Source organism: Eurytemora carolleeae, unplaced genomic scaffold (genome assembly GCF_000591075.1).
Source record: "Eurytemora carolleeae unplaced genomic scaffold, Eaff_2.0 scaffold1015, whole genome shotgun sequence".
Lineage (NCBI taxonomy): Eukaryota > Metazoa > Arthropoda > Copepoda > Calanoida > Temoridae > Eurytemora > Eurytemora carolleeae.
Genome location: NW_019396955.1, coordinates 108915 through 128994, shown reverse-complemented (window position 1 = coordinate 128994; position 20080 = coordinate 108915). Strand labels below are relative to the sequence as shown.

Genomic DNA, 20080 nt, shown 5'->3' with positions numbered 1-20080 from the left:
TTCCATTCATGATGGACAAATTTATAGATTTTTTCTTTTCTTGAAGTTTTTATGAAGTTTTTAACTTAGTAAAAGGCTTTCGTCAAATTTATATTTTTTTTATAATATTAAGAGCTAAAATCACGACGTGATCCCGTCTTTAAGGATATTATTAAAATTATCATTTTTTCTTTCTCAATCAGGCGAATAGTATCTCCTTGATCCCCCCAGCTGGGGAAAGCTAGGCGGGATAGGTCCGGCAGTGGATCAGGTATTGGGACGGTGCTTCCTATATCTGAAGGCGGTCTAGGGGTCCACATTGGGGTCTCTTATAGATTCCATTTCCAATTTATTTTCATAATGATCAAATTGTTTGTTTTTTTAAATGTTAATTACTTAATTTTTATTTTCAGGCATATTGGACTGCTTGAAGATCTAGGAAAGCTCTGGGGACATTTGAAGGAAGGATACGGGAGACTAATCAGCTTCTACTGCAAGTTGTTAGGTACAAGTTAAAAAAAAATTGCAGTGCTTAGGATCCATTTAATTTTAATGGATGGTAAAAAGATTTCCTGATTTTTGAACAGATAAAGAATTATCATATAATTTTTTTCTTTTTTTACTTATTTTTATGCTAGAACTTGATGAAACATTCAAAAGNAATTTTTTACAGATTGATTCTTGCTGAAGAAGTTTAAACCCTCTTACATGAACTGAACACAAAAGACAATGAATGAAAAATTGAATTTTAATGTTTTTTTTTTCAAAAATGGGATTTTTTTCGAAAATTGTGCTGATTGTACAGATTTTTAAAAAAAATGTACGGATCTTTAAAAAAATGTACGGATTGGTTTAAAAAAATGTACGGATTGTACGGATTTAAAAAAAAAATTGTACGGATTGTACGGATTGTTTTTCGAAAATTGTACGGATTGTACGGATTTCTTCTGAAAATGTACGGATTTTTGTACGGATGGGTTCAAAAAAGTTTTGGCCACCCTGAATCTATCTTGATAATTAGAATATCTATCCGTTGATCTACTTTTTATCTGACCTATCTTTATACTTATATATTCACGAATCAATGTTATTGTTAAGTGACGAAGTTAAAGTTTCACAGCAAGTATCAGCTTTTCCCCGGCAGCTTAGCAGTAGAGAAGGAACAGCTTCTCAAGGCAGGCTATTGATCAATCACTCAATCAATCAATCAATCAATATATGTTCAAAATGTTGAGAAAATGTTTCCGCACAAAGTGTTCGTTTTAACCTTTCTGATATGACGACGGATAAATATGATTAATTGATTGATAAAGATGAGAAATACGATTAATTGATAAAGATGAGAAATATGATTAATTGATAAAATATCTATGAGAAATATGATTAATTGATTGATATCTATGAGAAATATGATTAATTGATTGATATCTATGAAAAATATGATTAATTGATTTATAACGATGAGAAGGCTGGAAATAATGATGCTGGAAGCTTCTACGAGATGTGTATAGAATTTTTAGGAATATTAAATCACATTTACTAAATAAAAAGATCAGTTTTATGCAATGAGACCCATTAAACTGAGGAAGACTAGGACGTAAGCAATCTTTTGTGTTTGATGCTGTTAAAAAAAGAAAAAAGTTTTACTAGTAGGTAAAAAATCGACCTATTGAGTGAAATTGGTCTGTGTTCACTGCACAATTACTGTTTCATGTTCATTGGACAATTAAAAATGGAAACTTTAGCCTGACAGCTGCTTCGTCTTCCTATTCCATAGTTTTATGGGTATCACTGTATTTTATAGAAAAATTAATATTGTTTGCACCTGATAATGAATTAATTTTTGAATCAGATTACTTAGAGGACATTTTAAACTTGGAAAAAGCTGTTTTTGATAGTTTAGGTAAGAACATGAAAGGGTTAAATGGAACAGGAAAGGGTTAAATGGAACAGGAAAGGGTTAAATGGAACAAGAAAGGGTTAAATGAAACAGGAAGGGGTTAAATGGAACAGTAATGGGTTAAATGGAACAGGAAAGGGTTAAATGAAAAAGGAAAGGGTTAAATGGAACAGGAAAGGGTTAAATGGAACAGGAATGGGATAAATGGAACAGGAAAGGGTTAAATGGAACAGGAAAGGACTGAAAGGAGTAAGAATGGAATAATCTAAATATATTTAAATATGTCTAAAATTATTAAGATTATATATATCTATTCAGATATGTCTAAAATTATTAAAATTATATATCTGTATTCAGATATGTCTAAAATTATTAAAATTATATATCTGTATTCAGATATGTCTAAAATTATTGAATTATCTAGATGTATTCAGTTATGTAAAAAAAAATTAAATAATTATCTGTATTTAGATATGTCTAAAGCTAACAGTATGACTAGTTCTGGCCAATGTAGATTGGGACCTCTTATAGCTTGTATTCAGGGATAAACCTTAATCCAAACTGAATTTTAAATATTTCCCATTGTTGTAGTTTGTTACCCTAGTTAACAGTTGTGCACGAAGGAGGCAGTAATTCGCTTGTTTATAGGGACTCTAGACAAAATTTCAAATTACCACTATTTCGAAAGCTTTTGATGTAAACTGCCCCAAAAAATGAGTCGTTTTATTTCTGTCACCTTTTATTTTTCTGACTTAATGTTGAACTGGCATTGGGTCAGTGATTTAATTTAATCTGATTTATCAAAACCGTGAGCTGCGCATTGTGGCACGAAAATTTAACCCTTTCCTTAGCAATGTTCCGCAAGGACTCGAAACTTATAAGTTTAATAATGTTTCACTCTTAGTACTTTGTATTTCCCCCTTTTGTGTCTAACAATACCAAGGTAAGAAAAATCTAATATTTTGAGGTAAAATAAATAAATGGCTTGTTAAAGATTTAATTTTTTCCTTTTCCTTAAATCTTAGGAATTATTTTTTAAATTTGATTTAATACTAAGGTATTATATATAGGACAGTGTACACTTGTACGATTATTCTGTCAAGATAATTTTCCTTCTTCATCAGCATTTACCACCAGATACATTGGCCGGTCATACTTCCAGGTAAACCAGCTGGTACCTAGGCCGGGCATACTTCCAGGTAAACCAGCTGGTACATAGGCCGGTCAAACTTCCAGGTAAACCAGCTGGTACTTAGGCCGGGCATACTTCCAGGTAATCCAGGTGGTACATAGGCCGGTCAAACTTCCAGGTAAATCAGCTGGTACATAGGCCGGGCATACTTCCAGGTAAACCAGGTGGTACATAGGCCGGTCAAACTTCCATTTAAACCAACTGGTACAAAGGCCGGGCATATTTCCAGGTAATCCAGGTGGTACATAGGCCGGTCAATCTTCCAGGTAAACCAGCTGGTACATAGGCCGGTCAAACTTCCAGGTAATCCAGGTAAAACATTGACTAGTTGCACTTCCAGGAGAACTAGTGGATACTTCCCGGTGCATTCGGAGCAGATAAGTGTTCAAGATTTTTTGTAAATTTGTGTATAAGATCGAGTTCTAATGAAAAAAAAAAGACGAAACACTGCCAATTCTAAAATCATGCGTCTAATTTTTAATTTAATCAAACCATAGAGACTGTTGGCATACCAAAATATAGCGGAAATGACACAAAGTCACCTTTGCAAAAACTTGTTTTTACTGTTTTAGGTTTCTCAACCTTTTTATTCGACTGAGGAAGTTTTACTACAACTGCAGTAATCTTCAATATTTTAAAAACTTAGTTCAGGTAATGATTGTTTGCTTAAAAACGCTCAATTTCGCTTAATTTAAATTTTTCCAAAAACACGACTTTTTTAGTTACATTTGTTTAAAAGATATCTTATTACTAGAAAAAAGCAGTTATAAATAGTCAATTATTTGTTGGCTTAATTGACTTTTACACTTAACGACAGATAATTTTATTGATTAATTGAATAATTTCAATTGATAGACTAATTGATAGATTGATAAATTGATTAATTAATTGAATGATTGATTGATTGATTGCTTGTTGATTGCTTGTTGATTGATTGATTATTTGATTGGTTAATTAATTAGTTTATTTATTGCCAAGGTACCTGGGTTACCTGACGAACCCCCGAACTTCCTTGTTGCCGCCAACCTCCGAGATCACGTGACTCCGGTGGCGGTGGTGCCAGAGCAGACGGAGGAGCAGGAGATGGAACAATCCAGCACATTCTCAGCTGTGGACGAACGTGACAGGTTGGATCAATAGCGAGGGGATTTATTTTCTGTAAAAATAATTTCCTCTGCCTCATAAAAAAAAATTCCCCTAGTAAGCAGCAAATGTGTTTTTCTCTATCAATTAGGGGTTTGGATAAAATTTATCAAAATGGGTGGGGAAAACTTGTCATTTATCTCCCTCCCCCCCATCTTCAAAATGTATTAAGATATAGTATAAATATATTGAACAGTTTTTATCTGTTTGTAGGTATATTCAAAAGGGAGAGGGAAAAATTTCCATTCATGATGGACAAATTTATAGATTTTTTCTTTTCTTGAAGTTTTTATGAAGTTTTTAACTTAGTAAAAGGCTTTCGTCAAATTTATATTTTTTTTATAATATTAAGAGCTAAAATCACGACGTGATCCCGTCTTTAAGGATATTATTAAAATTATCATTTTTTCTTTCTCAATCAGGCGAATAGTATCTCCTTGATCCCCCCAGCTGGGGAAAGCTAGGCGGGATAGGTCCGGCAGTGGATCAGGTATTGGGACGGTGCTTCCTATATCTGAAGGCGGTCTAGGGGTCCACATTGGGGTCTCTTATAGATTCCATTTCCAATTTATTTTCATAATGATCAAATTGTTTGTTTTTTTAAATGTTAATTACTTAATTTTTATTTTCAGGCATATTGGACTGCTTGAAGATCTAGGAAAGCTCTGGGGACATTTGAAGGAAGGATACGGGAGACTAATCAGCTTCTACTGCAAGTTGTTAGGTACAAGTTAAAAAAAAATTGCAGTGCTTAGGATCCATTTAATTTTAATGGATGGTAAAAAGATTTCCTGATTTTTGAACAGATAAAGAATTATCATATAATTTTTTTCTTTTTTTACTTATTTTTATGCTAGAACTTGATGAAACATTCAAAAGATAAGAAATTTAAGATAATCTTTCTTTTTTCAACAATTCAAATTTGAGTTTTGAGAGCACAAGATTTTTTTTTGCAGTTTTTATTTATATTTTGCCCTCGGAACCGGATTCGTGGATTCGGATCCAGGACGTCATTTAAATATAGCGAATCCTACGGATCCGGATCCTAAGCACTGTTTTTTGTGTGTTTCTTATTATCTTCAGTTTTTATAAGATAAATATATTTTTGCTCTAATTTTCTCTCCTGATCTCTAAATATTTAATAATCTACAGGGTGGCCAAAATGTACGGATTGTACGGATTGATTTTTTTTTACCCCCAAAAAAGACATTTAAAAAAAAATGAAAAAATGCCATTTTTTGACACCCTGTCTTTGCAAGAAAAAATCGAAATTTTTTTAAAAGAATTTTTTTATTAAATTATATAGGTCCTTAGGTGTATGTGTGTTGAATTTGGGCTCTGTAAGTTCATTAGGGCCGGAGATAAAAAATCGGAGCCGACGGAGGTACCTTATACCATATCTCGGGTCTCCGAACGGAGACATTGAAGATTTGATCTCATATCCTGTTCCTAGAGCATCAGATGAGTATACATGCAAAAGTAGAACCGGCTAGCACCATTATTTACTGAGATATTGAAAAATGTCATTGATGCAACGCCTCCTTTTGGCCTGTAATAAAACATTCCTATGGTCACGTGAGTCCTGAGTATGCCTCCATTTTGTCGTTGATTGAAATCAAACATACTTCTTCTTCTTCAAACTTTTATTAACGAAAAAGATAAAGATACAGTTAAATGAATAATTCTTAAAACAAACAAATATATATATTGAAAAACTCTAAGGTTAGAATTTATATATATCAGAAATTGCTTATCGCAATTTACTCTACGTATATGGTTTTTGAGATCAATAACAACAAAAACAGCCCGGTTCTGACAAGTATAAAATTTTCCAATAGGTACTGCTGCAATCAAAAAAAGACGACTGGAATCAAACAAACTAATAATCCTTATATTTGTATAATATTTGTTTATGAATTTATAGATTAGAAACATTTCATCAGAAAAATAATTTTTGAGACCCCCACCCTTCCCCTCCATAAATGTAACATTTATAAGTGACCACTGACCAAAATGTGTTGAATACATAAAGGAGAACGTGTTTGTAGGGATGCTGAAGATGCTCTGAAGAAGCTGGATGGAACTGAGATCTGTGGACGACGAGCCAGGGTAGAGATGGCGAAAGCGAGAGATGACAAGAAATATGCCTTGGAGGGAGGAAGAGGGGGTCGGGGAGGAGCTCCTGCTATGGGCGGTAGGGGCGGAGGAAGGGATTATCAGGCCGGAACCAGGGGCGGACGAGATGAAAGGGGTGGGAGGGACGACCGGGGTGGAAGAGATTATAGAGGAGGCAGGGACGACCGTGGTGGAAGAGATGACCGAGGACGACATGATGATCGACGTGGCGGTGGAAGGGAGAATTACAGAGATCGTTCAAGGGATCACCGGGATAAAGATGATTACAAAGGTAGCAGCAGGGACAGGGATGAGAGGCATAGCAGTTCTCGTAGCAGAGACGACTATAGAGGTAGTAGAGACAGGGACGACAGGGAGAGGAGTCAGAGTTCTCGGAGTCGGGACGAATATCGTAAAGATGATCGTTATGGCAGAAATGATCGAGATGATTACAGGAATGGAGACTACAGAGGAGGGCGTGGTAGTTCCAGTAGTGGGCGTGGAGATTATAAAGACGACAGATGGTGATCTAAAGGATTGTTTTTTATCCCAATCAAGATTTTGTTATAAAAAATTCACTGTAATTCTATTTGTGTTTCCTTGATAAAAGAGCATGGACGAGTGAATTCATAGCATTAGGTCTTAAGGCGACAGCGATAAAAAAAAATCCTGTCGATTAAATGTTTGTAACACATTGCTATTAAAAAATCCAAATGTAATTAATTTATTGAATAGAAATACTAAAGATTCTTACCAAGTTTAACAGAGACTCGAGAATCCCGCACAGCTTGTTCATCTATTCAGTAGCTAATCCTTCATCTTGGTTTTCATCATAGATCAATATAAACTTTCTCTTCTACAATACTAAGGAACGTCAAAGTGTCACGAAGCATCAAGATTTATAAACTTGTGGGTTAATGGAATAATTGTATTTGCTTAATGAACTTTTTTATTTCAAACTTGAAGTTTTGACGCATTGCGTAGGAGTCTCTTTAACAGTGTGTTTTTATCTCAACATTCTTTAGGTTCTCTAGGGAAAAAATGCCGCAACAAAAATTAAGTCTTTAGAAATTTTTTGTTTTATCAAATTTTAAATTGTTTTTTTTTTTGTTTGTTTTATTAGCTTAGCAGTATATCTACCAGGATATTTTCTTTTATGAGTTGCAAAACTTTGTCTTTTACCGATTAAATCTGAAAAAAAACGGCAAAACGCTTTTCATCAATTTTTGGAAATAGGTGTTTTAAGATTTATTTGATTAAATGCCGAAAATCGTATCCAATTTTCCTCTAATTTCTCTTCATTTGATTCACCAGCTCAGCTTTAATTATCATGAAAAATATGCATTAATCGTGGCTAAACTGCACGTTAGTTTAATGCGCATGCGCTCAATATAAGGATTTCTTTTGATTTCAGAATTCAAGCCAAATACTAAACATGAGTTTGAGAGACCAGGCCAAACAAAGTATACCAAAGGTTTTGAGAACAAGCTTCTCTCAAGCCAATGCATTAGGTCAGTAACTTGCCCGAATTAAATTCATTTTTGAAACAAAATTCGAGTTAAAAAATCAATTTTTAAGTTCGTTACCTAAAAAATGTTAAGCCAATTTGGTTCAGCTGTTTGGCTAGCTATTGATAACATATATAAAATTATAAATATATGAGTGGAGGGCTTTATTAGTATTGGACGCCTAGCTATTGTTAGTTTTGATTGGTTGGGCCTAAAATTTGTTTAAAATTTGATTTTCCAATGTAAGATTACATTTCATGAATCTTCTTTAGGTGAACTTGAGATTTGTGTAAAGGAAGCAATAATCTTTAAAAATATTTTGGTTAATGTTAATCCCCTTGGATCTAGTGATAAGTTAATGTTAATCCCCTTGGATCTAGTGATAAGTTAATGTTAATCCCCTTGGATCTAGTGATAAGTTAATGTTAATCCCCTTGGATCTAGTGATAAGTTAATGTTAATCCCCTTGGATCTAGTGATAAGTTAATGTTCATCCCCTTGGATCTAGTGATAAGTTAATGTTAATCCCCTTGGATCTAGTGAAAAGTTAATGTTCATCCCCTTGGATCTAGTGATAAGTTAATGTTAGTGATAAGACAAAGCTAGGTTCGTTTTTCAGTTTCTTTTATTTACATTAAAAAGGCTAAATACTTTTAACTTCCGAAATTTAAAAATTGTATTTTTAAAAAGTTTGCTTTTGTTCAATTTAAACATATTTTAGTTATATTAGTTATACAGAAAACAGTTAAAACGAATCGAAAAGGTCGTTTTATGAATATCGTCTAAGAAATAAATGTTTAAAGGAATAAAACTTTTTAAAATTTTTAAACTTTTTTTTTGGAACCTTTAAAGTCAAAAATAGTCTTAAAAATTTTTAAAACCAACCAAGCTGTGCACCATCACTCCTTGAATAAGGATCCATGTAAATAAAAATAAAATGTTGTTGATCTTGAGTCCGAATTTAATGACTTTGAGTCGCGTCTCAAATCCGCCAAAAACCGGTTTCAATCGAGCGCCGGAGTAAATCTTAAAAAATTAAATACAAATTTAGGTGGAACCAACCATATTTGAGACGCGGCTCAAATTCTTTTAAGTTCGCCCGGGTTCTAAGAGTTGATACTTATTTTTAAATTTAACATACATTCTGATCTTTAATTGTATTTAAATGTGTATTTGAGCGTGCCAATGTTTATTCAGTAAATTCATTGAAATTCTAAAATTAGTTTTTTCTCTGATGTATGTGTAATTTGAGCTTATGAATTTCACCTAAAGTTGTTAGTTAATTAATTTAGGGGAGAAAGGGTGAGGGAGGGATATGCCCCCCCCTTTTCTCATTGTATATTGTGGATGTAATTTTGTTATTTTGGAATATATTTTCACTGTTAGAATAAATTTGATTTGAGTCGCTTTTTGAAATCACATTTTTAATTAGATAAAGCAGGGGTGATTATGTTTAAAGTTTTGTCGCCTTTTGACCAACATTTCCGACCCATAAATCCCCACCAGCGGGATGTTTAGTTATATGACATCCCGCGAAGAAGTTTTCACGTATTTTCATATCAACATTAAAGTAAAATACCTTTAACTGATATGATTTGAATTGTAAAGTAGTTGTAACTATCTAATTTAATCTATTATATATCAGATCTTGAAAAGGAGCAGTTTGAACGAGAACAATTAAACGCGATCACAAAAGCTCTCAGGTTGGATTTCTATAAACATTGAAAAATAGAAACCCATTCATATTGAAAGGACGGGACATAAGGTAGAGTAGACAGTACATAAAATATAGCAGACTGTTTGACCCTGACTGTTCAATATCTCTGGTTGATGCCCCTGATCCTTGGTTCTTAAATTTTAAAACTGTATTTTTAAAAAGTTTGCTTTCCTTTAATTTAAACATATTTTCTGAAGAGCAGTTATATAGAAAAAAATTAAAACGAACCAAAAACGTTGGTTTAGAAATATCGTCTAAGAAATAATTGTTTACAGGAAACAGCTCTGCATGAAGCAATGGCATAAAGAATCAACGAATAATGTTTTTGTTTGTTTAGTATCCTTGAGTATCCCATGAAAGAGAAACATGTGAGAACTATTATTATCGGAACCTTTAAACAGAGAAGCTCCACATTCCTTTGGAATCTGGTCTCCAGCAGGTACAGTAGTTTATATTTTCTTGAAAAATCTCCCTCCCCCCTCTCCCATTTAAATATTTTTTTCTTATCCAGAGGGTGTCTATCTTATTAGTTTTGGGGATTATAAGGGTGATAAAATTTACCTTTTGTGTTGAAATATTTGTCTATTCACTAGAGCATCTAAAATCCCCTCTAACAAAAATATAAAACTAATATTTTGTTATTTTGTCATATTTTTCTTTAGCTGTTCTAAATAAATTTTTTTTTTAAATTTAGCAAAAATTCAATTAAAGGGACTGATAGGCGTAATTTTAAGTGACCCTCCATTTGTAATAGGGCGTGTCTAATTGAGAACAATACCTTTATCTTTAGTGAAACATATGTAACATTTATTAAAACTCGGTTTTTAAAAAGTTTAGCGCTCTTATTTGTTTCTCAGAATCGCCAACATTCCCCTTTATTTTTAAAAAATAATTTTGATTTAGATTTTACAAATATTTTTCAAGGCAAATGTGTACTCGTAACGTTGTTTTTGAGACTTTAAAAACATAAAAGCTCACTCATATCTAGGGCGAGTATTCCCTTATAACCAGCGCACCACATTAATACACGAGTGTTATGTTTATATAAGCTTTATTGAAGTAGTTTATCCTCAACTTCAGCTCTCACACTGTGAACTGAAATTAAATTATTATAATATAACAGAATTTATACGTATATGTTTACAAAAATTTGCTCCAGGTCTCAATAAAGAAATTTAGTTTTTTGAATCATTAAAAATCATATTGGCAAAGAGTTCAGTATTTAAAAACACACTTACAAAGTTGCTCGGGCTGGGGTCTTGATATGAGCTACAGTTCAGAGAGAGGTTATCTTATGCTTCATTCAGAGTCCTTTTGAGTCTAAAAGAGAATTCTCGGTGAGGTTTGATCGACAAAAGATAAGCTTATAGATCACTTATCAAAATATTAGCACAGAAATTGCAGTGTACCTTTAGGTGCAATCCTTAAAGCAGTGAAGGAGAGTATCGGAGAACCAAGGGGAAGACGACGTCCTTGATATTGTTCTCTGATCTTGAGGAATCTAAACAAGACGGGGTTTAAAATCCTGTTCATCAAGATCGTTATAAATATTTCTCGTGTGATGAGTCTCACCTTAACAGGACACGTCTAAAGCATATGACGTTCCAACATAAGTCCTCGAAATCTGTGTTGTCCAGTCGGAGGCAGCTCGGTCAGATCAATCAGCACTCCGAGACTTGGATAAGAGGAGGTGAGCTCACATTTACATGCTCAGGAAGATGGTCAGGAAGAATCACGATGGTGGAAGACGGCCAACGGAGTCTAGAGTAGTTCTGAAGATAGAAGACGACATCAGAAGACTTCTCCAGGTTGAGAGTATTTACTCCATCAGATCTGTCAGACGGAGGAGTATATGAACATCAGGGTAGAGACGGTCCTGAATACATATATTTAAGGCATCTGCATGTGCATAATATTACCGATGAACATTCCAAGGATCAAGGTTCAAAGTCTACTTATGATTTCGCATGGTTCACCTGAGTTTCATTTACTCGACGAATGAAGATTGTAGGATGATGTTGTAGGTGGTAGATTTGTAGGATGGTTGAAGTTATGGAGAACACGCTTAATCTAAGATCTGTATCACTATTATATAACATCATTACATATATTAAAGTTTTTTAGCTCAAGACCTTTTTTATTATCGAAAACAATTCTTTAAAAGATGTTTTATAAACTTCGTAAAAGCTGAGACCTGGAGACTTGATAGGGTTATAAATATAATCAACCCATTCTTCGCCTGAAAAAGACGATATATAGTTTTCAAGGTAAAATTATTATTTCAAAATTAGAATCTTTGTTATATAAAATAAAATCTTTACTCTCAAATTAAAAGTTTTCTTTCTTGTGTAATCTCAATAAGATAAAGAATTCTGTATAAAAAAGCTCATGATTAACATTTCTCATGGCTTGATAAGATTAAAAGATTATATAGGGTTATATAATTCGGGACATTGATTCTTTAGTATAAGGATAAATAATCAAGAATTTTAGAAACGTAGGAGAAATTTCGAATTTTCATGTGTAGTTTCAGTTTCAACTTTCTCCGCTCCAACTTCTTCACGTTCATCACAGGGATTCTCCAGGTTTTTCAGAAATCCTGAACATTGAAAGTTTATTAGAATTCTTCAAATTCCACAAAATGTTCGGTCCCACATAAAAGGAGAGGGTACAGATTTCTCATTTGAATACATTTTGGACTCCTGTCTTAATTTTTTGAGGAATCTGAATGAAATTTTGCATATGGGCATAATTTGTGTTTGTTTTAAGTAAAATGAAAAAAAACGGGAAAAAAATATTTTTTCCCTCTTTTTCCTCATTTTTTCATGTTTGTTAAACCTTTTTCACCAAGAAGTCTGAGTAAAATACCAGCTAGGTGCTTTAAACACCTGCTTGTTAGTCAAGAATCTCATTACGAACATCAGAACGAAGTTTAAGGTTTTTCAGATCCTTTTTCCCCCTATTTCCCCCCTAATTTGTCATATTTTCCCACTTTGATAATATTTTCAGATTTTCTGGATCCATGGATTCATTTTTCTAAGAATCTGAATGATATTTTGCATATGAGCAACAATTGTGTTTGTTTTAAATAGAAAAAAATAAAAAAGTGGAAAAAAATATTTTTTTCCCTTTTTCCACATTTTTCCATGTTTTTTAAAGCTTTTTCACCAAAAAGTCTGAGTCAAATACCAGCTAGGTGCTTTAAAAACCTGCTTGTTAGTCAAGAATCTCATTACGAACACCAAAAAAAAGTTTAAGGTTTTTCAGATCACTTTTCCCCCTATTTTTTCCCCTTTTTCCACATTTTTCCATATTTCAGATTTTCTCGATTCATAAATTAAATCAAGCTATATTTAATAATAATTAAGGCAGGTGTTTAAAAAGCTCTTTATTTGCCGATGAAAACTGAATCCATGAATCTAGAAAATGTGAAAACTATTAACAAACTGGGAAAATATGATAAAATATGTTTTTAAATGAATTTCTTCAATTAATTACATCATTGTTTATTAAAGTAGTTACTTACCTTTATTACAGTATTGGTGGGGGAGAGGTCCAGGTAAATGGTGGAAAGTAAAGAGAAGTATTAAATATAGCTTGATTGACTGATTGAGCGATTCAATAAATGATTGATTGATTGATTGGCAGGTGTGCAAAAATATTGGATTTTTGTTGAAAAATTAATTTATGAATCGAGAAAATCTGAAATATGGACAAATGTGGAAAAAGGGGAAAAAAAATTTTTTCCACTTTTTTATTTTTGTTTACTTAAACAAACACAAATGATGCCCATATGCAAAATATCATTCAGATTCTTAGAAAAATGAATCCATGAATCCAGAAAATCTGAAAATATTATCAAAGTGGGAAAATATGATAAAATAGGGGGAAAAGGGATCTGAAAAATCCAGTACATCCTTTGGCCACCTTGTACATTATATTTAAGTTTAAACTAAGGTTCATGAGTTAGAATTGGAAATACTAAAAAGCTAACTAACAAACATACTTACAGCGATTACTACTTTATACATAATATATTCATACCTTATATATATTTATAGAGCCCCTCTGCATGGTAACCCTATAGTTTGCTGGAAGTTTAGCAGTATGCTTCATAAAGTTCTCAGAGAAGGGCATCCTAATAGTGTTAAGGAAGCGATCAGGTAATATTCGAGGATAAAATATTTTCAGAGCTGAAAACTTTAGAATGGTAGATACGCGAGATTAATGCTTGATCCTCTCTTTTTCTTAATATCGAGACTAACCTAATCTTGTACTTGTATCCTGAAAAGTGTTTAAAATTCAACCAATCAGAGTCTTCTTTAAACTATATACCCTTCTGCTACCCTGTTTCATTTTTTTTTGATAAAAAAGGTATATTGGTAAAAAAATGTGTAAAATAGTTTTTATTAATTGTTAATGTTTAGGATGAGAAGAGAAGGGTTGAGGGAAGTCTTTCTGAAGCCCAGGATCGAATATCTTATGAACAATCAAATGGTATTCATATATTAATTAATTCATCTTTTCTTTCATCCTTTCATTCATCCTTTTATCATTTCATTCATTCATTCATTTTTATTCTTTTCTTCAACTGTTCATACATTCATACTTTGATCCAATATTCCAAATCAAATCACTAAATATGAGTCCTTATGCAAAATACAACTAAAGGAGGTAGTGCCTTCCCCCCCCCCTTCCCCCCAATGACAATTTTAATTCTTTTATTCATTTTTAATTCATTCTTTATTAATTCTTTTTCATTTGGTGTTAATTCTTTACTGAATTCATTTATTCACTTGTTTTCCTTTCTTCATTCATCATTCAGTTTTTCATTCTTACGTTTTTTTTGAGCAGTGGTGCATTTCCCCCTCTTTTTCCCTTAGTAACTCTATAAGTATTTTATTTTTTTTTTGTGTTGAATTATTAGTGAAATAAATGTTTTTCTCTCCGCTGCTGATTACTCCATTCCTTCATAAACTGTATCTAGGAGCTAGGTTAGCTGCTGAAGTAGGAGCAGCACAGGCTGAACTAGCTGCTCTAACTGCTATGGTTCGAGAACAGCAACAAATGCAAGAACAGGATAAAAACAGGAAATTAAACCATCCTTAACATTTAGATTCATTATAAACCCTGGAGCTTATCAGTTCATGTTGATGATGAGGGTAAAATAAAAGTTTTTTTATTTAAGTCAATTTGAGATATCTTCAAAAATTTTAGAGAAACTGGAAGATGACAAATAATTGCTGTTTTAAAAATTTACAATGATGATATATAAAAAATGCTGAATGTATTCTCTATTTCCTATTGCTTGATTTTATGATTCCCACTCTTTGCAATTGTTGACTTTAAAAGTTGCTGATCAGAAAAAAATTTAGCCTTTTCCCTTTTTTTTACGCTTAAATGGTTATATTTTGTAGAGGCTTGGAGGAGAAATTTAATAAACTGAAGGTAACAGAAGAGTTCTATTCTTGTAACATGAAAAATTAAATGAACCCATTATTGGCTTTGTAAATATATTCCGTTTCATCAAACTATTAAATTTTTATTATATCTACGACATTGTCGAAGTTGATTTGTTTTTACTTATCGGGCTCTCTTTGTATTATTACATCCTGCTGTCTAGGAAGTGTATCAGAAGCTTCGCGAAGAGCATATATCTCTGCTCAGAAAGAAAGCTGAAGTAGAAAAGCAGCTTGCAAGCAGCAATATCTCCAGGTAAAGCTTTTGTAAGTTAAGGAGTTAAATGTTGCGTTTAAAACACATCTCATTTAAAAATTTTTGGCTCTCGAGAGTTTTCTCCTGTAATGATAGAATTTAAAAAAAATTGTTCATGAAAAATCATTTTTTACTTTTTGAAGGGAGGATGCAACGGCAGCTCGAGTTAAAATGGAGAAAACTCTTCAGGAAGTGTTAGAAAAGGTAGAAAATTATATTTAGACTTGTATACAATTAAGTTTTGTTCAGTAAAAATAACGATTTACGAGGGATAATATATTATTCAAGCCATAAATCTTCCCTGGGGTTATTTTATTTACCAAAAAATTGGGTATCTATTCGATACCAACAAACAGATTTTTGTTTAATATTTATCTATCGATTTATCGAAAACGCGACGTGTATTCGTTATATTTTTATATTTACACTTTGCTTTTTGTAACCGATAAACGTCAAAACGGCTAAACCGATTGGGCCCAAATTTTGTGTGGACCTCACATGACCCCAGGGAAGGTTTAAATTGAACATAAAATTTGGAAATTAGATTGAATTTTTTTTTGAAAATACGCCAATTCGAAAGGAAAATCCGCTTAAATTTGGAAATGATTTAAAATGGCCGACTTTCATATTTATAGGAAAGTTGGTGCGAAAATCCTAGTATTTTATTGGTTGTTGTTATTTAGATGAGTGCAGCAAAATCCGAGCTATCAGATAGTAAACAGGAGCAGGACATTCAGGCAGGGGGACAAAATGGAGAGGGTTGTGTTTAAATACGTTTAAATACGTTTACAAGGGATTTCTTCATCAGTTTAATGTTTAATTTGGTAATATTAATGTGCAGGGACATTTTTTGTCCCCCCTGGCCCTTGTACAATGTACATTGATTGATTGATTGATTGATTGATTGATTGATTGATTGATTGATTGATTGATTGACTGATTGATTGATAAAGTTTATTTGTTTGAGGCAAGCTCCTCAAATGTTCCCCCTTGTATAGATACATAACATGCAGGCCAGCATAGCTAGCTTACAGAGTAAGCTGGTCAGCACTGAGGAGGAGAATATAAAAAGGTAAATGATAAACTAAGTTAAGTGATAATTACTTTATTAACCGATATTTTGTAATTACCTCTTCCTAATTTGTGTTAAAGCGTGTTAATTAAACATTAAACCCTTATTTAAGTCTTTATTAGTTTTTTTTAAAATCTTCATATAAAAAGATATTAAGGACTTTTTTACAGTTGAAAATTGTTATTTTCAAGATTTGATTTCGTCACAATTTTAATGAACTTTTTTATTTTATTTTTTAATTGATTTGGATGGTGAATCGTATATCAAGGCTAAATTTCAAATGATAATAACTAGTTTTTTTTTCGCGGATTTCCGTAAAACAGTTCTCAATGGTTATACCTGCTTTGCTCCAGGGATGGATTGATGAGAGAGAATGAAAGGAAGCTGTTGGAGAAGGAAGTAGAGGTTTCAGATCTAAGAGTTAAACTCTCGGATGCTGAGCAGAACAAGCATAATCTAGGTACAGTGGGACCCATAAACATGTGGAATAGAGAGACAAGTTTGTCTGTTGTCTGTTGTGAAGCATATTTTTATAAATCAAGGATAGTTCCTCATAAAGGGATACTATGTATAAGATAAGATAAGATAAGATAAGATAAGATGAGATGAGATGAGATGAGATGAGATGAGATGAGATGAGATGAGATGAGATGAGATGAGATGAGATGAGATGAGATGAGATGAGATGAGATGAGATGTTACACTGCATTGGTTGCGTTTAGGAAAGTGTTTACATGGATTGTATAATCAAATTGTATTCCCCCTTTTCAGAAGAGGAAATCCTTGATTTAAGCAGTAAACTGAAAACTGTTGGTATATCCAGCTCCGAACTATCAGGCAAGTTATCATCTGATTCACTCCAGTAGAGAAAGAGATAAAAGATAAAAGAACTCTGTACCCTACACTTAGTAATAAATATTTTTTATTCAAATAATCCATTCAATTACTTTTTCTTAAAAGTCAAGGTGATAATTAGAGTGGTAAGGCAACAACTAGGGAGGGTGGAGGGGGTCCGAACAGCCCCTCACCCAGCCTGTTTAGGGTTAATAAACCTGAATCCTATATTTCATCTCATATTTATAAACTGAATCCTATATTTCAGCTTGTATTTATAAACTGAATCCTATATTTCATCTCGTATTTATAAACGAAATCCTATATTTCATCTCGTATTTATAAACTGAATCCTATATTTTAGCTCATATTTATAAACTGAATCCTATATTTCAGCTCGTATTTATAAACTGAATCCTATATTTTAGCTCGTATTTATAAACTGAATCCTTTATTTCAGCTCGTATTTATAAACTGAATCCTATATTTCAGCTCGTATTTATAAACTGAATCCTATATTTCACCTCGTATTTATAAACTGAATCCTATATTTCAGCTCGTATTTGTAAACTGAATCCTTTATTTTAGCTCCTATTTATGAATTGAATCCTATATTTCAGCTCGTATTTATGAATTGAATCCTATATTTTAGCTCGTATTTATAAACTGAATCCTATATTTTAGCTCCTATTTATAAATTGAATCCTATATTTTAGCTCGTATTTATAAACTGAATCTTATTTTTCAACTCGTATAATTAAACTGAATCCTATATTTCAGCTCGTATTTATAAACTGAATCCTATATTTCAGCTCGTATTTATGAACTGAATTCTATATCTCAGTTCATATTTTTAACAGAATCCTGTATTTCGGATCGTATTTATGAGCTGAATCCTGTATTTCAGATCGTATTTATGAACTGAATCCTGTATTTCAGATCGTATTTATGAACTGAATCCTATATTTCAGTTCATATTTTAAACAGAATCCTGTATTTCGGATCGTATTTATGAACTAAACCCTATATTTCAGTTCGTATTTATCAATTCATTCCTTTATTTCAGCTCGTATTTATCAACTGAATCCTATATTTCGGATTTTATTTATCAAAAAATTCCTTTATTTCAGCTCGTATTAATGAACTGGAGAAGATATCTAGTGATGCGAGTAATCAAATTCTAACTCTGACAGAGGAGTCTCAAACAAACAGGAACAATAAACATTTTTTGACAATATTCATTTATATTTTTAAACCCCCATCAACCCTTTACTCCATATTTAACATAAAATCAATTCTTCACTAAATTACATTCAATTTTAAACTTGATCAATCCAAATCAGGGACCCAGATATGTTCGAGTTTAAGACAACTCTGTTTGCCTGATGCTATGATTTTATGTATTCCACTAAACTTGAAACACAGCAGTTGTGTAATGTACACGAACACATTTCACCAAATTAATGAAGCTACCGGTAAAACAACTTGAGAGATAGCGACAATCACTTAAATGTCGTCTTTCAATTCTACAGTTTTAAAGGTGTCACTGTACACAAACAGAATAAATATAGGTTACTTAATTTATTTAAATTCCAAGATGTTGTTGTTTAAAGGAGAAAAACTGATGATTGTTTTGAATCCGCTGTTGCTACAGCAACATCAATGTTGGAGAATGTACGGAGTGTAGAGGATATTGATAGTATATCTTGCTCAGGTACTTACTGAACTGTACTGTACTGTACAATACTGTACTGTACAATACTGTACTGTACAATACTGTACTGTACAATACGGTACAGTACAGTACAATACTTTACTGCACAATGCTATACTGTACATAATGTTCTGTTCTGTACAATACTGTACTATACTGTACTGATCTATGCTGTACTATACTATACTGTACTGTATTGAACGAAAACTTACTTGGTATTATAAAACTATTCTGAATGTGATCTGCTCCTGAAAGGAAAAAAAATAGTTTCACAATTAAACTAAAAAAGTTATTACTTTCTTTAATGTTAATAAAAAAAAATTCTTAACTTTATTGATAAAAAAAATTTTCAATTATTAAGAAAATAGCCCAAAGGATCAATTATTTAAACTACTTTTTCTTGCAAAATTGGTAATGAAGAATAGATTCGATTAACAATATCTTATTTTTTAACCGAAATACATGTCCACACAAAAAACTCAGAAATCGCAAATTTACAGCTAATTGAGCATTTTACGAAGTATTCTTTAGTACAAACGTTAAACTGTGTGTGTACGCGTGCCTGTGATATGATTATAGAAAACTGGCCGAACCAGACAAATCTTCAGGTGATAAAACTTCAGGAAGTGTGAGGGGAGGGGGGTCAATTTTGTGGAAAATAATGTATTTTTGAGTTTGAAAAATATTCAGACCAGAACTCCGCAAGTCACTTTTATTGATAAATCATAATTGAAAATAAGTAACTTAAGGTTTATGAGAAGGCTGCTGTGAAGTTATGTGTACTGAGCTGAAAAAAATAACTGACTTGATAACACACGAGGATTATACTTTTCTATGTGATATTTATATTGTATAAATTCTAATCTTCGTGCAATAAATATTTGATTTGATTTGATTTGAACATATGAAAATTGTTGAAAATCAGTCAGATTTATAGATAGATTGTTTTAGATAAGTGTTATTAATCGATTGTGCCATGGTCTGTGTCTAGCCTGGGGTTTAAGTCGAGGAGTTGCAAACACGTGTCCTGACTTTGAACTATCATCCAGGTAACAACACGTGTCCTGATCTAGAACTATCATCCAGGTAACAACACGTGTCCTGATCTAGAATATCATCCAGGTAACAACACGTGTCCTGATCTAGAACTATCATCCAGGTAACAACACGTGTCCTGATCTAGAACTATCA

At 32.5% G+C, this 20080-nt stretch overlaps 4 protein-coding genes and 1 long non-coding RNA gene across 8 annotated transcripts in view; 4 read left to right on the top strand and 1 right to left on the bottom strand.

Annotated features, from left to right (window-relative positions):
• Positions 1-324: 324 nt before the first annotated feature.
• LOC111710484 (huntingtin-interacting protein 1) overlaps positions 325-20080 on the top strand; it is a 23734-nt gene continuing 3978 nt past the window's right edge. The window contains exons 1-27 of the mRNA XM_023484587.1: positions 325-484; positions 1078-1154; positions 1448-1499; positions 1832-1882; positions 2351-2421; positions 2950-3041; positions 3644-3722; positions 4050-4210; positions 4665-4715; positions 4847-4938; positions 6247-6810; positions 9483-9540; positions 9892-9993; positions 11192-11294; positions 13982-14051; positions 14542-14644; positions 14972-15002; positions 15178-15269; positions 15413-15473; positions 15953-16006; positions 16268-16341; positions 16695-16801; positions 17113-17178; positions 18306-18387; positions 18789-18889; positions 19421-19497; positions 19841-19938. Coding sequence (XP_023340355.1) covers positions 340-484; positions 1078-1154; positions 1448-1499; positions 1832-1882; positions 2351-2421; positions 2950-3041; positions 3644-3722; positions 4050-4210; positions 4665-4715; positions 4847-4938; positions 6247-6810; positions 9483-9540; positions 9892-9993; positions 11192-11294; positions 13982-14051; positions 14542-14644; positions 14972-15002; positions 15178-15269; positions 15413-15473; positions 15953-16006; positions 16268-16341; positions 16695-16801; positions 17113-17178; positions 18306-18387; positions 18789-18889; positions 19421-19497; positions 19841-19938 — 2714 coding nt within the window. The 5' untranslated portion in view covers positions 325-339. The remainder of the gene's footprint in view (positions 485-1077; positions 1155-1447; positions 1500-1831; positions 1883-2350; positions 2422-2949; positions 3042-3643; positions 3723-4049; positions 4211-4664; positions 4716-4846; positions 4939-6246; positions 6811-9482; positions 9541-9891; positions 9994-11191; positions 11295-13981; positions 14052-14541; positions 14645-14971; positions 15003-15177; positions 15270-15412; positions 15474-15952; positions 16007-16267; positions 16342-16694; positions 16802-17112; positions 17179-18305; positions 18388-18788; positions 18890-19420; positions 19498-19840; positions 19939-20080) is intronic.
• Positions 5454-7745, top strand: LOC111710487 (putative uncharacterized protein DDB_G0281733). Its single transcript, XM_023484590.1, has 2 exons — positions 5454-5598; positions 6263-7745. The coding sequence occupies exon 2, from the start codon at positions 6330-6332 to the stop codon at positions 6855-6857; it is 528 nt and encodes a 175-aa protein (XP_023340358.1). The 5' UTR covers positions 5454-5598; positions 6263-6329; the 3' UTR covers positions 6858-7745.
• LOC111710488 (huntingtin-interacting protein 1-like) lies at positions 7744-13744 on the top strand. The gene is made up of 4 exons (XM_023484591.1): positions 7744-7840; positions 9483-9540; positions 9892-9993; positions 13616-13744. The coding sequence occupies exons 1-4, from the start codon at positions 7765-7767 to the stop codon at positions 13719-13721; spliced, it is 342 nt and encodes a 113-aa protein (XP_023340359.1). The 5' UTR covers positions 7744-7764; the 3' UTR covers positions 13722-13744.
• On the bottom strand, positions 10464-12289 carry LOC111710489 (uncharacterized). 3 transcript variants are annotated; one of them, XR_002767060.1, is made up of 5 exons: positions 11732-12289; positions 11531-11631; positions 11127-11430; positions 10964-11055; positions 10464-10874 (listed from the first exon to the last, which is right to left on the bottom strand). It is a non-coding gene; the product is annotated as an uncharacterized LOC111710489 (long non-coding RNA). The 3 variants fall into 3 exon arrangements; XR_002767061.1 differs by having other exon boundaries at positions 10589-10649; positions 10793-10874; positions 11531-12289; XR_002767059.1 differs by having other exon boundaries at positions 11531-12286.
• The window catches only part of LOC111710485 (exodeoxyribonuclease), a 27791-nt gene continuing 22051 nt past the window's right edge, over positions 14341-20080 (top strand). Inside the window, exon 1 of one of the 2 annotated variants that reach the window (XM_023484589.1) lies at positions 14341-14352. The gene's annotated coding sequence lies outside the window, so the exon portion shown is untranslated. The remainder of the gene's footprint in view (positions 14353-20080) is intronic. The other variant, XM_023484588.1, reaches the window with a different exon arrangement.

What these genes read in the sequence shown, in the direction of transcription:
- LOC111710487 (XM_023484590.1), top strand. Translation starts at nt 6,330, where the DNA reads ATGGCGAAAGCGAGAGATGACAAGAAATATGCCTTGGAGGGAGGAAGA.
- LOC111710488 (XM_023484591.1), top strand. Translation starts at nt 7,765, where the DNA reads ATGAGTTTGAGAGACCAGGCCAAACAAAGTATACCAAAGGTTTTGAGA. An exon ending in CTCTCAAGCCAATGCATTAG is followed by an intron (nt 7,841 to 9,482) that starts GTCAGTAACTTG and finishes ATTATATATCAG; the next exon opens with ATCTTGAAAAGGAGCAGTTT. An exon ending in GCGATCACAAAAGCTCTCAG is followed by an intron (nt 9,541 to 9,891) that starts GTTGGATTTCTA and finishes TTGTTTGTTTAG; the next exon opens with TATCCTTGAGTATCCCATGA.